The 17945-nt window shown below is 42.3% G+C and overlaps 1 protein-coding gene across 1 annotated transcript in view; it reads left to right on the top strand.

Moving 5' to 3' along the window:
- GUCY2C (guanylate cyclase 2C) overlaps positions 1-17945 on the top strand; it is a 61711-nt gene that overhangs the window by 21234 nt on the left and 22532 nt on the right. The window contains exons 13-18 of the mRNA XM_066634477.1: positions 2175-2237; positions 2672-2743; positions 3115-3219; positions 4831-4917; positions 8662-8794; positions 15321-15458. Of these exons, the coding sequence (XP_066490574.1) occupies positions 2175-2237; positions 2672-2743; positions 3115-3219; positions 4831-4917; positions 8662-8794; positions 15321-15458 (598 nt within the window). The remainder of the gene's footprint in view (positions 1-2174; positions 2238-2671; positions 2744-3114; positions 3220-4830; positions 4918-8661; positions 8795-15320; positions 15459-17945) is intronic.

Raw genomic sequence — 17945 nt, forward strand, 5'->3', positions numbered from 1 at the left:
AGTGGATTATTTTTAATTTGACTTCTCTTCTTGTTATAGTATTATTAATCAAATCCCAGGTCATGGAACTATGTCAGTGTTATTCAAACTGTGAGGTGCGGCTCTTTAGGGCGGTGCCAGAAACTCAAAGGGGAGGCGCAGGATGTCCTCTGCTGTGATACAGTCACACCCCTGGGCAGAATTTGAGCCCGTTTTCTGCCCGTGGTCTGTGCTTTTTTTTTAAAGCTGAAGAAATGAGAGTTGCTCAGCGGCGAGAGTGGCTGCTGACACCCTGCCCTCTTCTCCCTCCACTCCGAGGCTGCCGCCTTCTGTGTTCGCTGCATGCTGTTTCCAAAGCATGCTCAGCTTGCAGTCCTTAACCCTTGCTGATCCTTGTCTGGTTGTTTCCTAGTTCCCAGCCTGGGATCACTTCTCATCAAAGTGAAATCTCTGTTTTCAGCCCCCTCCCTCTTCCACTCCCCCCTTTCAATCTCCAAACCTTCCTGCTTTCCTTCTCCTCCCCAAATAAAACGCTTCCTATTTTACCGGTCATCAGGACTCTTAAAGTTGCTTCCATGCAGTTGGCAAGGGGGGGGGGGGGAGAGACAAGCACACACTTTACTTGGCCAAGAGCAGAAAAAGGGTACTGTTTTTAAAGTGATTTATTAATCTTGTTTGACTGAAGAGGAAAGGCTGTATTTTTAAAGTGATGAATCTTGCTATTTGAAGGGAATACTTATCAGCCATTGATGAAGTGATTGCCAGCCCAATCCGATCCACACTTTCCTGGGAGTAAGCCCCATTGACTCTAATGGGACTTACTTCTGAGTAGACATGCATAGGCTTGAGCTGTGCATCTCCTAATATAGGAGACAAATCAGCTTCTTAACCAAACTGTTATCAGCTCTGATATATTTTCATGGTCTATTTTTGTTTTCCCCACCAGCTGCTGGAAAAATTTAATTTCATTAAATTAATAAAGGGTTCAATCCTATCCAAGGAGATGGGAGAAATGACTAATTGGATTGGGGTCCACAGGGGTGTGTATAATGTTGGTCAGACTGGTTGTTCACAAAGTTCATTTGACAAAACAATTCTATTGGTATGCTTACAAAGTTTTAAAAAATGAGCCCTCCTGGACCAGACAAAATCTACCTACTCCAGCATCCTGTCTCCAACAGCGATCAGCAGCTGATCATTTATAAAGCATGTATATTGCTGTGTATTAATAATATATATTTAAGATCTGCATTTAATTAACGATATGATTAATATAATTAATATTAATATAGTTAATATATATTTAATATTTAATATTATATTATTATATTATATTTAATATAGTTAATATTTCTGGCCACTTCCTGTTTAATGATGTCACTTCCAACCCTCAGGAACATGGTGGGGAGTCATGGCCAACAGCCACAGGGGTCAAGAAAGCCACTGGCCAGAAATGTTTGAGTACCACTGAACTATGTGATTGATGTATTTTCCAGTGAGATTTATTTAAAAGATTTATATTCCTCTTAAAATCTAAGATGCCCAAGGCGGCTCACAACCAATAAATACCATTTAAATAAAGAAAATACAGTAAATATAATACAAAGATACAAAAAAATGCAAAAGGAGCACAGATAAAAAGAGAGCAGAATAGAAATGGAGAAGCAGCTTATGGGGAAAGGGACACCACAGGGAAAAGGCTAATTTCAAAAAGGTCTTCAGTCCCCATTTGAAGGTCACCAAGTTCTTTATTGGGAGTTCCAAAGTTGTGGTCCTGCCACAGAGTAAGCCCTCCCCCTTGTTGCTACCATCCTAGCTTTAGTCAATGGGGGCACACACATGAGGCCTCCACAGATTACCTCCAGGGAAAGTTGTTACCTTGGTAGGAGGTGGTCCTTGGATACCCTGGCCCCAAACTGTGAAGATAAGAATACTGCTCCACCAGAAAACAAAAGTACTGCCTGGAGAGAAGATGTTTGGGCTGTTATGAATACATGGGAAACAAATACAGATTTACTTGTTTTAAAGTTTGTTCATGCACAAGGGACCACAATAGCACTCATACTGAGAAAACGAATGGTTGAATCTGAGGTCCCTACACATTGTAGAACAAGAGATGACATTTTGCTTTCTGGCATGCACAAAGGTGAAGTATGTTATTGAAACCAGCCCAGTGAGATTTCTTTATTCTTCAGATTGATGAAGACAAAAGGCGTGACACTATCCAGAGGCTGCGTCAGGGCAAATATGACAAGAAGGTACAGTATACTTATCTCAGCATCTCTGCTTTTCTTCTCCTCTCTAGAAAGGATTATGATAACTCTTGTGCCATTTCATACCAACCCCCATTTACTTGCAAAACTCACAGTGCAGTCCTAACCCACTGTTGAGCCATCCCCGTATTGGATCAGAGTGTCATAAACGTGCCATAAGGCACATTTGCGCCTACGTGGGAGCTGGCTGGACACATACGTGCTTCTCATGTCATCTGCTCATTTATGTAAAGGGTTTGCAAGATCATTGTTTTTCATTGTCAGCTAGTATAAAAAAACACAAAAATCATAGTGGTCATGTATTCATTGTTGGCTGGGCTAAATAACAATTAATAGAAATATATATTTTAAAATATGATTTACTTACCTTAAACTCTCATTGTCATATGAGGATTATTTCCTTTTCATTACTTTTCTAGGTAATAATCCTGAAGGATTTAAAACACAGTGATGGAAATTTTACAGAGAGACAGAAAATGGACCTAAACAAGGTAAATGTTGCACCTACAATTGAAACCTCTAAAATCCAGTAACACAACCCATGAATACCAGATCTTTTCATCGCGCATTTTTAAAATATCATATTGCAAATATGCTATTTCCTTTTCCCATTATTCCCTTTTAGGATTTGTCTGCTCTCACTGTAGAGGCAATAATATGACAAGTTAGATAAATTTTCAGGAATAGTCATATCTAACTCTGCACTGAAAGACACTGGTTGACAATGACTCAGCAACACCCCCTGCCCATATTCCCGCATCAGGGGAAGAAGTCTCTACCTCTTATGCATAGCTGCATAATATAGTATTTGATTTTACAAATTATCTTTCTGCTTCTAATGTGTATGTTACTTTTACTCTAGCTTCTTCAGATTGACTATTACAACCTGACCAAGTTTTATGGCACAGTAAAGATGGACTCTGTGATCTATGGCGTGATTGAGTACTGTGAGAGAGGATCATTGCGGGTAACTAGCTTTGTAGCCCACTGATCAATTTGTGCACAGTCATGATGATTTATCACATGCAAAAATAAGCCCTTGTTGAGGCCAGGGGAAGACAGTGAGGGGTAGTCAGTGACTTATCAGCAAGATATTATGTACGTACTGAACCCTCGTGTGCCATGAAAGTCAACAGAAATCCCTGCTAACTGGGTAAGTCCCCAAAACCCCTGCTAACTGGGTAAGAGGTACTTTTTCAAGTGGGTGCTCCTCTTTTATTTAGCAGGAGAGTAAGTGGCCCTCCTCACCCCAGCAGTGTCTTCTCTAGTGGCTGTCGATGTTTTTTTAGATTGTGAGGACTTTGGGGACAGGGAGCCATCAGTTGTTTGGTGTTCTCTGTAAACCGCTTTGTGAACTTCTTGTTGAAAAGCGGTATACAAGTATTGTTAATAATTATAATAATTTATATAATGCAAACTTACCGAAATCAACAGAAATATTTTTACATTTCAAGCTGATATTAAGACCTAGGCTAGATGTCATTTTCTGGATCAGAAGCAGAAGCCACAAAGGTTCACTCATGCTTACTACGAGGCACAGGTGGACTGGGGGTATTCTGGATGTGAGTTGGGGTTCTAATAAGTCACACAGTGCACATCCAGGAATGAGAGACTCCTTTTGCATGACAAATGTTCCCTTACCTTGAGGAGGCTCCATGACTACCCCTCCACTGCAGAATCCACTGCACAGGCTGTTGGCACAGCTGCATAAGTACTGGAAAGTTGGATAGGATTGGTGGTCACACTTACCGCAGGTGGCATGTCCTCCTTCTGCTGGCACTGGACCTGGCACTTGACTGGTACAGGCCCAGTGCTGGTGCTCCCTACTCTGGGGGTGCCATAAACATGCTTTACAGTACCCAGCACTAGGGCTCAGCGCCTGCACTGGACCAATTTAAGAGCTCTGAATGGGCTGCTTTTGCTCCCCTTCTGAGGTGTAATATATATATATATATATATATATATATATATATATATATATATATATATATAGCTTAAAAATGCACAAGAAGGAATTGGGTAGGGGAGGAGGAGAACCTAGATAGCTTTGTCATCTGTGAGGTAAGCACAGCATTCACTATTGCAATGGGAGTGTTTGGGAGAAAGAAAAATATTACGTCCTCAAATCCACTTGAAAATTCAATTTACATAAGAAAAGCCCTGCTGGATCAGGCCAAAGGCCCATCTGGTCCAGCTTCCTGGATTTCACAGTGGCCCACTAGAGCCTCAGGGAACACTCAAGATAACAAGAGACCTGCATCTTGGTGCCCTCCCTTGCATCTGACATTCTGAAGCAGCCTACTTCTAAAACCAGGAGGTTGCACATGCCCATCATGGCTTGTAAACTGATGGACTTTTCCTCCAGAAAGCTGTCTGGCCCCTTTTAAAGGTATCAAGGCCAGGTGCCATCACCACATCCTGTGGCAAGGAGTTTAGATAAGTCCTGGGCTATTGCCAGATAATTGTCCTTTCTCTGTTCTTGGACCTGAGTGAGAGCTGCCTTTTTCTGACACTGAATTCAAGAGAGATTGTAATTTTTGCAGGTTCTTACAATTTTCTTTTACTTTTTTCATTTCAGGATGTCTTAAATGATAAAATCTCCTACCCTGATGGCACTTTCATGGACTTGGAATTTAAAATTTCAGTCATGTATGATATTGCCAAGGTAAGTAGGTGAATGGCAACAATGGGTAAATGAAAAATGAACTTAATTTTGTACTATCAGCTCCATTATAGCTAATTTTCTCTGTAAAAACAAAGTGAGGCATGCAGCACAATCTTATGCATCTTTACTTGGAAGCAAATCCCATTGTGTTCAGTCAGGCATGTTCCCAGGAAGGAATTGCAGCCTTAAAGTATTTTGTTAAACTATCCAGGGGCTAGGTTTTGTAAATAACTTTCCAGCTGTATAATGAGAAATAGGAAATCTGAAATGCAAGATTCTCTTGAGAGCTCTAGGCATTTAAACTATTTTGGCATTTTGTCTAAGCGGCAGAACAACACCATCCTGCACCTAGCCAACAGGATGAGGTTTAACAAAATGTCACTAAGGTCACAGACACCTCTGAATGCATGCATGCAGGTATGTCTACAAACTTGTAGCTGGCCAAATGCAGCTTAATTTCCAGAGCAAGTATTTGCAGGCTGGAACAGTGATGACTAAACATCACACTTATATCTCAGCCTCTGGCACATCACACGTGTTTGATATGCATATAGAACAGAAGCAATAGTCATGGCACTGAAGAAGGAGCCAGGCCCCTGGCTCACAGAAGCATGGGACATAGCCATCCTCCTTCTGACCCTGAGTCACTCCTTCCTTGGACGTCAGGCATTTCCATTAATTCTACCTACACGTCATCGCCAAGTACCCAAAAGAAACATCAGACATGTACAGGGTGACGACACATCCTCTTTTTCCAGGGCCTCTTTTTTAGCCTTGTGTCCTGCAAAAGAACTTAAATGTCCTCCTTTTCCCTGTGGGCAGGCCCCTGCAGGCAGTGCATAGCCTTCTTGGAATCAGTACATAATATGTAATAAAGTTTTAAATTTAATAATAATAATATAGTGTTTAACCACATGAAATCAATACACAAGTGTTTTTAGCTTTTATTTTGTCATGTCCTACATTTTTCTTGGATGGCCTACATTTTGGGGTGCCTGGTCCTCTTTTGCGATTATGACATCTGGTCACCCTGGGCACATAATACAAGATGATGAACAAAAGGCACCTTTCCAGATGTGTGATTTAAATTGCCTTTGAACGTTGTGGTTACCTCTCTGTAATTCAAAAAATCGCTTTAAAGTTCACAGTATGCAAAAAACTTAAATAGGCTGCCATTCTCCATTCCAGCAGGATGTGGAGAGGCTAAGTCATTTTATTGTTTGTTCTCAGCCTACCAGCCTACCACATAAACAGAGACTTCTCCACATCTAATCTAAAAGAAAGCTTTGTCTCAAGCCTGCTCCTGTCTCAGGTGTCTTTGTGTGTGTGTGTGTGTGTGGGTGGTGTAATCTGTACTATTCAGCCTTCTCAGCATGTATCAAAATGCCAGAAGAGAGGGTGTGCCAGGAAACATAAAAAGGTGTAAATAAGTACACGTAAAGCTATTCCAGCCCTCTTAATTTCTGCTGAAATATGAGGTGTTACACCAGCTGCTCCTCTTTTCTTACCCATTGGCATAAGGTTTTCCATCACTTTCACCTCTCTTAAACTTTGATGCACACAATTTCCAAAAACTTGTTTTTATGAAGAAGAAAAATGGGGTGGGTGGGGGGGTGGGTGGGAGAGAAGAGAAAGAAATGCAAAAAGACAGTTGCCCCTGTGAAGAATGACTGGTTGTTTGAAGTTCCCTTCTCTTCCTTGGACAGAGACACTTTTGGTGGCCAAACTGCTTATTATGTTAAGCACATCATTGGCTTATCATTTTTGTATGGATAGAGATGGATTTTGGGGGGATAACGTAATAAAAACACATTGCTTTCTGCACTTCTCATTTTCATAAACTGTTCTCTAATGCCTCTACATACATGTGGCTGCATCTGCTGACACTATACCACCTATATCATCTTCCTAGTACACTTTTTAAAAGCAATTATAGCTATAATTTATATAAAAATATTCTTCAAATAAAAACACATAACATCACTTGCTGCACTTCACATTTTTGTCAAAAGAACGAAATATGTGAAAAAATAAAACCGAAAAAGCACACCTCTAGCTATGGGAGGACCAGGTCTGGATTAGGATCAGGCCAACAGATATAATCCTCTTTCCCCCTGCAGCAGTTCTGATTCTGGAATCCCCTCTCCCTCCTCAACTGCTCCTTAGAAAACAAAGATCAAACATGGAAGGGCCAATGAGATACTTAACATAGGCTGCAATTCTGTCCACAGCTACCTGGGAGTAAGCCCCATTGACTATAATGGGACTTGCTTCTGATTAGGTATACTTAAGATTGGGCTCATAATGTGTAGTCTGACCATTGAAATGCCTGGTTGGTTTTCTGCTCGTTTTGCTTAGCTTCTTCAGACTTATCTACACCACAAGTTAAAAGTGATTAATCAGTCATTCCTTCCTTCAGGGTGAGGAGGGGCAAAACAGGACAGGGAGGTTGTGGAAAGGGGTGGATCCAGTGGCAATGGTGCACGCTGGATCATAAGAACATAAAAAGAGCCCTGCTGGATTAGGCCCAGGGCCCATCTACGCCAGCTTCCTATGATGTGGATAATTTTTTTTGGACCATTATTTGGGTTTCTTTGTACATATGCCAATAAAGGTTTTGAAATTGAAATACTCCAGCTTCCTGTGGCAACAGGAAGTTCTTCAGGACTAATTACCCTTTTATGGTAGCCTTTATGGCCCCTTTCTTCAGACTTGCAAAATCGCTGGCAAAGGTCTGAGGAGACTCACTGTGCAGTGGGAGGCTTACAGAGGTGTAAGGGGGTTTAAATACCTGTTTCCCTCCAAAGCCTCCAGCACTCCCCCCCCCCCATAGTGCATAAGTTTTTGGTACTGCTGTACCAGCCAGAGGGTGGGATAGGATAGGATAGGGCTGTGAGTCTGGTCCTTCCTTTGAGGAGAAAAACTGGGCACAATATAGCCATATATCTTCTGAAGTGAAAAAAGAGCATTTATGTGAAAAGTGTTATGATTTGGGGATGTACGCCTGCAATAATGTTAGGTTCTATATTTTAGGAAACCTGCCCTCGCAACAGGTTTAGCACTGGTTCACCCATTTCTTATGATATAGATGGCAGATATTTGTGGGTGCATTTGGAGGGTGTCTGGTGTAAGTAAGACCCGCTAAAATTGTTCTAGGCTTTATATTATATGTATTTGGCATTATTATCTTGTTTACAGCTTTAGAATTGTTTAAAGACAGTGTATTGTTTAAATTGTTTAAAGAATTGTTTAATTTAATTTAAATTGTTTAAAGTATATAAAATATTAAAATAAATGAAATGCAAACAAATATTTTATGTAGCTGAATACATTTCTACACAAAATGGAACAGGTTTGAACCATATAGGTTATGGCGTGAACCAAAGTCACTTTGGGGATTATGTGGATGCTCCACTACATTCTAAACAATAACACCTGCTGAGGGGGATGGTAACAGCCATCCAAAGGTAGCTGAAGGTTTTGTCAGGATTGCAGCATGGGGGAAAGGGTTAACCTCTTCCCCTCAACTACAGTTCCAGTTTGAATTACATCCACTTTACACCTGCAGTTTTTTGCTTGAGGGGGATTGGAAACCCTTATGGTAAATGCATAATGTGTACTTGGGGCTTAAAGCAAAAGCAGCTGGAGGAAAATTGATCTATATATGTGGGGTATGTTGAAACACCTAACTCTTTCTAGCAGTGGTAACCATGGAGATTCTTTGTCATTCTTTCCATGCCGTAGGGCATGTCCTACCTTCATTCAAGCAGGACAGAGGTCCATGGGCGCCTCAAATCTACAAACTGTGTTGTAGATAACCGAATGGTGGTGAAAATCACAGATTTTGGCTGCAATTCAATCCTGCCACGAAGAAAAGGTATTAATGAATTTTCCCATGAATATTTGGTAGGATCGATTACATTCTGATGGAAAACAGTAAAAAAGTGAACCCAGTACTCTTTCTAGCTTATGTGGCTTCGACATAGTGCCGTATTTTTTGCATGATTGCACATTTTTGCAGTTGCCACTACTCAGCCGCACAACTTGGAGCCATTGTTGCAATAATAGAACCAGGCAGTAGTTTGAGATTATACCTGATGACATATGCATAAGAGTCACAGAACAGAATAGTGTCAAGTCTGTGTGGGGAGGAGTTCTCCTATACTGGGTTCTGTCTCAATTAAATATACCATAAGTTGCTTCTCACCCCCTTCTGTTTCCTGCCCTGATGAAGTGGTTGCAGCAGTCAGTAGGTTTGTCAACCCTCCAGGATTGACCTGGAGTCCCCAAGGATCAACATCCATTTCCAGGTGATAACTGAAAGCAATCCTGGCAATTTTAGCAGGCTCTAATTTACTAAATGACTTTACATTGTGTGTGTGTGGGGGGGGGGGGGATCTCAAGGAAGACTTCCAGTCAGAGTTGGCAACCTTAGCAGTAAGTATAAGTAAGCAAGTCTTGCTGGTTTGGCTGTGTAGCATCTGCTGACTTTCATAACATATTATGGGATGTTAGGTTTTCATCCAATGACACTTGTCTCAGTTTAATCCTCAACAAGTTGCATGAGATCATACAGTGTAGTGTGCTTGATCTGTGTTGTAACAACAGACAGACAACATCATATCTGATACAATTTGTATTTTGAGTACTTGAAACTTGAATGCAGGGTCACCTGGAAAAAAGGTGCCTGAATGGTGATGAGATGGCAGAAATCACAGGAAAGGGCTCTTTCTGATAGATAGGAAAAGTGGAGAGATCATGTATGCATGCAGTTGATCAGTGAAACCAAGTTATGGCAGACATTATGTTAGCATGCTATCTAATGGTGTAATTTAAACACCAACTCACCTCTTTAATCGTTATCTATTAAATATGTGTTACACTTGTATTCCTTTATTATTAATTACATTTGTGTTACCTTAAATTTGTTTTAATGATCTTTTTGCAATTTCTGCTAACAGATCCAGAGCCAGACTGCATAAATACTCCTTTTCTTTCCCCTGTATCCACCTTGCATTTTGTTGCTATTAATCACCTGCTGGACCATAACTTATGATGCCATGAACAATGCCCACAGCTTAGTCCACTGATATTGTCAGACAAGACTTGTGGCTTCTCCAGACCACCCTGTTCTTACAGTAGCTGTTAGCCCAGCATAACCCCCTGAAAGACATCCAAATTTCCCACACCTGGCTCCATATTTTGGAGAGCCTTTAACAAGCCCTTTAAACTCCTAACACTCAGATAAAATGTGGAGATATTTGCTTTGTTGTTATGCTGTGAAAGAAGGAGAGATTCCTGCTGCTTCACACTTGTACCCCTTATCTCCTTCAGCCAATGTTCCTTGCTTTACTGGAGGCAGACAATAACATCCTCCCCCCACTTCCAAAAAAGGTAGCAAGTGGTAGGATAGAGCATTGTTGCTTGTGGACAAAGGAGCGAATAAGGAGGAGGGACAAAGGAGCGAATAAGCAGCGCATCCTGGGGCATTCTGTGTACAAATGCTTTTATGCGAATGCCTGAAGTCTACGAGCAAAGGTGGGAGAACTGGAATGTCTGGTGACAAGGGAAAATATTGACATAGTGGGCATAACAGAAACCTGGTGGAATGCGGAGAATCAGTGGGATACCGCAATCCCGGGCTATAAACTCCACAGGAGGGACAGGCAGGGGCGTGTTGGAGGTGGGGTGGCCGTTTATGTTAAGGAAGGGATAGAATCCAGCAAAGTAGAGATTGAAGGTGGGTCCGACTCCACCGTAGAATCTCTGTGGGTTAAATTACCAGGCTTGTGCAGCGATGTAATACTGGGGGCGTGCTATCGTCCTCCAGACCAGAAATCGGATGGGGACCTTGAAATGAGGAAACAGATCAGGGAGGTGACAAGGAGGGACAGGGTTGTAATCATGGGGGACTTCAATTATCCTCATATTGACTGGGTCAATTTGTGTTCTGGTCACGATAAGGAAACCGGATTTCTTGACGTGCTAAATGACTGTGGCTTAGATCAGCTAGTCACGGAGCCCACCAGAGGACAGGTGACTCTGGATTTAATATTGTGCGGTACGCAGGACCTGGTTAGAGATGTAAACGTTACTGAGCCATTGGGGAACAGTGATCATGCTGCGATCCGTTTTGACGTGCACGTTGGGGGAAGAATACCAGGCAAATCTCTAACAAAAACCCTTGAGTCCCCGACGGGCGGACTTTCCTCAAATGAGGAGGCTGGTTAGAAGGAGGTTGAAAGGGAGGGTAAAAAGAGTCCAATCTCTCCAGAGTGCATGGAGGCTGCTTAAAACAACAGTAATAGAGGCCCAGCAGAGGTGTATACTGCAAAGAAAGAAGGGTTCCACTAAATCCAGGAGGGTGCCTGCATGGCTAACCAGCCAAGTTAGAGAGGCTGTGAAGGGCAAGGAAGCTTCCTTCCGTAAATGGAAGTCTTGCCCTAATGAGGAGAATAAAAAGGAACATAAACTGTGGCAAAAGAAATGTAAGAAGGTGATACTGGAGGCCAAGCGAGACTATGAGGAACGCATGGCCAGCAACATTAAGGGGAATAATAAAAGCTTCTTCAAATATGTTAGAAGCAGGAAACCCGCCAGAGAAGCGGTTGGCCCTCTGGATGGTGAGGGAGGGAAAGGGGAGATAAAAGGAGACTTAGAGATGGCAGAGAAATTAAATGAGTTCTTTGCATCTGTCTTCACGGCAGAAGACCTCAGGCAGATACCGCTGCCCGAACGGCCCCACCTGACCGAGGAGTTAAGTCAGATAGAGGTTAAAAGAGAAGATGTTTCAGACCTCATTGATAAATTAAAGATCAATAAGTCACCGGGCCCTGATGGCATCCACCCAAGAGTTATTAAGGAATTGAAGAATGAAGTTGCAGACCTCTTGACTAAGGTATGCAACTTGTCCCTCAAAACGGCCATGGTGCCAGAAGATTGGAGGATAGCAAATGTCATGCCTATTTTTAAAAAGGGAAAGAGGGGGGACCCAGGAAACTATAGGCCGGTCAGCCTAACATCCATACCGGGTAAGATGGTGGAATGCCTCATCAAAGATAGGATCTCAAAACACATAGACGAACAGGCCTTGCTGAGGGAGAGTCAGCATGGCTTCTGTAAGGGTAAGTCTTGCCTCACGAACCTTATAGAATTCTTTGAAAAGGTCAACAGGCATGTGGATGCGGGAGAACCCGTGGACATTATATATCTGGACTTTCAGAAGGCGTTTGACACAGTCCCTCACCAAAGGCTACTGAGAAAACTCCACAGTCAGGGAATTAGAGGACAGGTCCTCTCGTGGATTGAGAACTGGTTGGAGGCCAGGAAGCAGAGAGTGGGTGTCAATGGGCAATTTTCACAATGGAGAGAAGTGAAAAGCGGTGTGCCCCAAGGATCTGTCCTGGGACCAGTGCTTTTCAACCTCTTCATAAATGACCTGGAGACAGGGTTGAGCAGTGAAGTGGCTAAGTTTGCAGACGACACCAAACTTTTCCGAGTGGTGAAGACCAGAAGTGATTGTGAGGAGCTCCAGAAGGATCTCTCCAGACTGGCAGAATGGGCAGCAAAATGGCAGATGCACTTCAATGTCAGTAAGTGTAAAGTCATGCACATTGGGGCAAAAAATCAAAACTTTAGATATAGGCTGATGGGTTCTGAGCTGTCTGTGACAGATCAGGAGAGAGATCTTGGGGTGGTGGTGGATAGGTCGATGAAAGTGTCGACCCAATGTGCGGCGGCAGTGAAGAAGGCCAATTCTATGCTTGGGATCATTAGGAAGGGTATTGAGAACAAAACTGCTAGTATTATAATGCCATTGTACAAATCTATGGTAAGGCCACACCTGGAGTATTGTGTCCAGTTCTGGTCGCTGCATCTCAAAAAAGACATAGTGGAATTGGAAAAGGTGCAAAAGAGAGCGACTAAGATGATTACAGGGCTGGGGCACCTTCCTTATGAGGAAAGGCTACGGCGTTTGGGCCTCTTCAGCCTAGAAAAGAGACGCCTGAGGGGGGACATGATTGAGACATACAAAATTATGCAGGGGGTGGACAGAGTGGATAGGGAGATGCTCTTTACACTCTCACATAATACCAGAACCAGGGGACACCCACTAAAATTGAGTGTTGGGCGGGTTAGGACAGACAAAAGAAAATATTTCTTTACTCAGCGTGTGGTCGGTCTGTGGAACTCCTTGCCACAAGATGTGTTGATGGCGTCTGGCCTGGATGCCTTTAAAAGGGGATTGGACAAGTTTCTGGAGGAAAAATCCATTACGGGTTACAAGCCTTGATGTGTATGTGCAACCTCCTGATTTTAGAAATGGGCTATGTCAGATGCCAATGCAAGAGAGGGCACCAGGATGCAGGTCTCTTGTTATCTGGTGTGCTCCCTGGGGCATTTGGTGGGCCGCTGTGAGATACAGGAAGCTGGACTAGATGGGCCTATGGCCTGATCCAGTGGGGCTGTTCTTATGTGGAGCATACCTTTTATTTTCTTTGATTAAACTGTTTTTGCAGGTTTTTTGTTCTTTAAAATCCTGAAAAACCTATTTAACCAGCATGCTAATGAAACAAAAAAGTACAAGAGCACCTGAGGCACCAAATGCCACCTCCTGAAACCGATTGCCAGCAACCTTTTCTTTATGCCCCATATATCCCTATCATAGAGACATCTTGTACTTTGAAAGGAGGGGAGACTGATGACTTGACAATGTCTCTTTCTCAGCCAGCACCCCTTTCAAAGCTTGCAAAGGTAGATCTGACACTTGCAGTGTGCTGGAAAAGAACACGAGGCAACCGGCAACTTCCCTTGTCATCAAGTGCCTCTTTTAAAGCTTGCTAGGGATCCTTGAAGGCTTTGAACGGTGGGCGTGAGGGTCAGGGAAGAATGATGAAAGTGGCATTCCTTTCTCGTCCTCTGCCCTTTTCAAGCCTACAAGAATCAGATCTGACTCTTGCAGTATCTGGAAGGGGCATCCTCCCTGCTGCTGTTCTTGATACTTCTGTAGTGGCTGGCTTCACTCTCTTACTTCTGGAAGTAGAGGAGAAGATTCTCTGCTACATCACTCCTTTTTTTTCCTATTCCAAAGCAAGTGGAGTAGCAGTAACTGGGGAGGAAGAGAAGCATGGTGGTAGCCAGCTGACAGATGGGAGGGCTCCAGCAGCAGCCGGGGGGGGGGGAATAGAATCAATGAGTTGAAGGAGGCCTTCAAGACCATCTAGTCCAAATCCTTGCTTGAAACTCCTGATTGCTCCTTTCTGAGCATCTCTAAAAAGTGGTTGTCAAGCCACCACTTGAAGACCTCCAGCAAAGGAGAACCCACCACTGTCTTCTGGAATTGGTTCCATTGCCAAACCGGCAATTGATTTGTCACCTCCTTGCACCTGCCATTGAGGACACTGTTTCACCAGGCCCCTGGAAGAACCTCTTCCGGCATCTGTACAATAGTACAATGAGGATTCCATTGTAACTCTTTCAGTTAAAAATTGTCTGCCTCTAACCTTACCTTACAAATATTATGATACTGTTTAGACAGGGATCTCCAAACTATGGCCCGGGAGCCACATCCCCCACAAGATTTTAATCCAGTCCACAGCAATTTAAAATATTTGTTATTGCTAATTTTTTTTGCTAATGTTTGACATTTTTACTCATTATATATAGTTTCTCAGTTTAAGCATGGCATTGTTTCTTTGTAATTGTCACATTTCTTTTGTTCTGAATCATATCATGCTGATTACAAAAAAGATCCAAGTAAAACATATTCATTCATTTAAATTTCATTCATTCATTTATAGAACTGATTTTTTTCAGCCCACAAAGATATGTAAAATATATGATGTGGCTCTCATACTGAGAACTTTGGAAACCTGTTTTAGACTATGAATTTAGACTATAGACTGGCCTGCGTGGGAGAACTGGAGGCGAGAAGTGAGACCAAACCAGGAAGATCCATTCTGAAATGTTGTTGGTTCTTGAAAGAGAGAACCTCTATGATTGTAAAAATCCCCTTGAGGGATTTAGAAACGTCTGCCTATGTAAACCACCTTGAATAAAGTCAGAGGAGTAATCCAATGACCAGAAAGGCGGTATATAAATACCGAGTTGTTGTTGTTGTTGTTGTTGTTAAGTAGATTTTAAGACCAGAATATAGTAGTCAGACTACAAATACATTTGCCTAATATTAATTATACTCAATTCCTCAATATAAGGCTGGTAGGCCGTTATATATAAAGAGTAACTGAAACATCATAGGAACGTTAGTGGGAACCAGACCAGCATGGGATTGGATGTGGTCACAGCTGTCAACCAGTTTCATCTGCCTGCCTTTCTGTCTCTGACCCTCTCAGAGACAAAGACAGAGACACACTCATCCAAATATGCTTTCCCTCCTCCTTCAGATCTCTGGACTGCTCCTGAACACCTCCGCAATGGTGAAGTGTCTCAGAAAGGTGACGTATACAGCTATGGAATTATAGCACAAGAGATTATGCTGCGTAGAGAGACTTTCTACACTAACTATTGCAAGGATCATAAAGGTAAACACTGCGCATAACAAATGCACTGACTACATTTTGATAATAAGCAATTAGTAGTGCAAGCCTTATGAATGTATAGAATTGCAGCCCAGTCACTTAGCCTGGGCACAAATAAGAGTGAAGCAAGGAAGTAAATTGGGAGGTTAGGGGTCTATTATGGTTATTAGAATGATAATAAGAGCTACATAAGGAACAAAAGTTTATCTTGGTAATAAATAAATTTGCAAATGGTAAAAGAAGCTGTGGGAAGTCCGAGGTGGGGAGGGAGGTGGGGAGAGGAAATGGGATATATATTGAAGTAAAGGAAGATATGGATCTACTGAAGATATAATGTATTGTGAAAATCTCAATAAAAATGTACAACCAAAACAGATGGTATTATACTGCGAAGGGCGGTGTAAATACTATTTAGTTTTCTGTGCCAGGGGGTGCATACTTCACTCACCTTTTGTATTCAAACATACTTCATATACCCCTACACTCTACAGAAAAGGCAATAAACAACATCATCAAATGGCAAGAAAAACAAAAAGGGTGAAGCAAGGAAGTATGAAATTAAGGCTGCAATCCTAACTACACTTTCCTGAGAGTAAGCCCCATTGAACAAAATAGGACTTACTTCTGAGTAGACCTGGTTAGGATCATGCCCTAAAATATCTTTCTCTGCTTGCCGGAGTGGGAGTGTAGGTATGAATGGGTATAGGAGCATGGAAGCATGCCTGTTTGGGGCACAATCTTATAGCCCATTTGCTTGGAAGCCCCAAGGAGTGCTGGCAGCTTGCTTCCTTGCAAGTGGGTCAGCCCTGTGCACTCTGGCACAGAAAACAAATAGGATGTGAATCTTTTTGTCATGGGTAAGCACAGGAGATTTACTGCCCTCAGAAGGATAAACCCTCAGGGGAAAGCTCCCACCTTTTCAACTGACAGGTGCTGCTCAGATACATGCAGACACAGGAAGTCTGCTGAAGGGATGATTGGCAGCATGGGAGAAAGGGTTATCTCTGCTTTTGCCACAAAAAAAAACCCTGGATTGCAGTGAATGTGTGATTGAAAATCCCATGTGAGTTGAAATTCACAGATGTGATTCACAGCTACATTTTTCCATGAAATCACTGCATGTTTGGTTTGGAATGCTATGATGTATAGCAGTGGTTCTCACACATTTAGCACCAGGACCCACTTTTTAGAATGAGAATCTGTCAGGACCCACTGGAAGTGATGTCTTGAGCAGAAGTGACATCATCAAGCAGGAAAATTTTTAACAATCCTAGACTGCAATTGTACCCACACTTACCCAGGAGTAAGTCCTGTACACTATCATTGTTAAAATAATATACATAGTAGCTTGTTAAAAGTACAGGTCTGTAATATTTCCCTAAATGCAGTCACATATCATGGTAGCATCAAGTCTAATATATTAAGAATAAAATATTGAAATGAATGGGGACGCACCTGAATTTGGCTCGTGACTCACCTAGTGGGTTCCGACCCACAGTTTGAGAAGCACTGATGTATAGTAAAAGGGGCATAGGGAGGAGATAATAATTTCTAGTCAATAATGTTTAAAGTAAAACTTTCATATTCTGAAATAGCAAAGCAAAAGGATTTCATCACATTCCTCTAGCAATAGATCATTTTTTCAGACTGGAAGAACCACCAGTAACAACCAGTTTGTCAATAGTTGAAACATACTGCTAGCTCCAGTATCTAATCAGCCATCTGACTGCTTCTGAAACACTACAGTAAAACATGTAAAGTATACATGTAATGGCAGGATTCCCTTCTGGCTATGTATCGTTATTTGTCATTCAAGCCTTCTAATGAAGCAGTGCATTTGGTTAGGTGGGAGGAAAGTCTGTTTCCCAAGCTAGACTGGTTCTGATGTCTTGTTTGTGGTGCAGCAAAGCAAACAGATGTTCAGGACAGGAAAGGCTAAGAGCCAAACTACATGTTACATGTCAGCTGATGTAATATGACCTGGGGGTGTCAACCCACATGGGATTTGCAACCACACATTTACTCCAATCCCAGGGTTTATCTGTGGAAAAAGCCATGCTAGTCCTTCATCCATCACTGTCAATAATCCTTCAGCTGTCTTCCTGTTTCTGCAGGAATCCCTGCAGTACTAACCTGCCAAAAGGGGTGGGGAGTTTGCCCTTTCAAACAAGTAAACTTCCTGGTCCTGTGAACTCTCCCTGGAAGACAGTCTAGGATACCATCTCACATGAGGACTCAATATCTACAGATATTGGACAACCATGTGAGCTTTCCAACCACATGTTCAAAATCTGTGTGGAAGATTCCAAACTCATGGATTAAAAAGTGGAATAGATACTTGACTTAGGCCCAAATCCTAACCAACTTTTCAGCGCTGGCATAGCTGTTGCAGTGTACATAAGAACAGCCCCGCTGGATCAGGCCATAGGCCCATCTAGTCCAGCTTCCTGTATTTCACAGCAGCCCACCAAATGCCCCAGGAAGCACACC

The sequence above is a fragment of the Tiliqua scincoides genome, chromosome 7 (assembly GCF_035046505.1).
Source record: "Tiliqua scincoides isolate rTilSci1 chromosome 7, rTilSci1.hap2, whole genome shotgun sequence".
In the NCBI taxonomy this organism is placed as follows: domain Eukaryota; kingdom Metazoa; phylum Chordata; class Lepidosauria; order Squamata; family Scincidae; genus Tiliqua; species Tiliqua scincoides.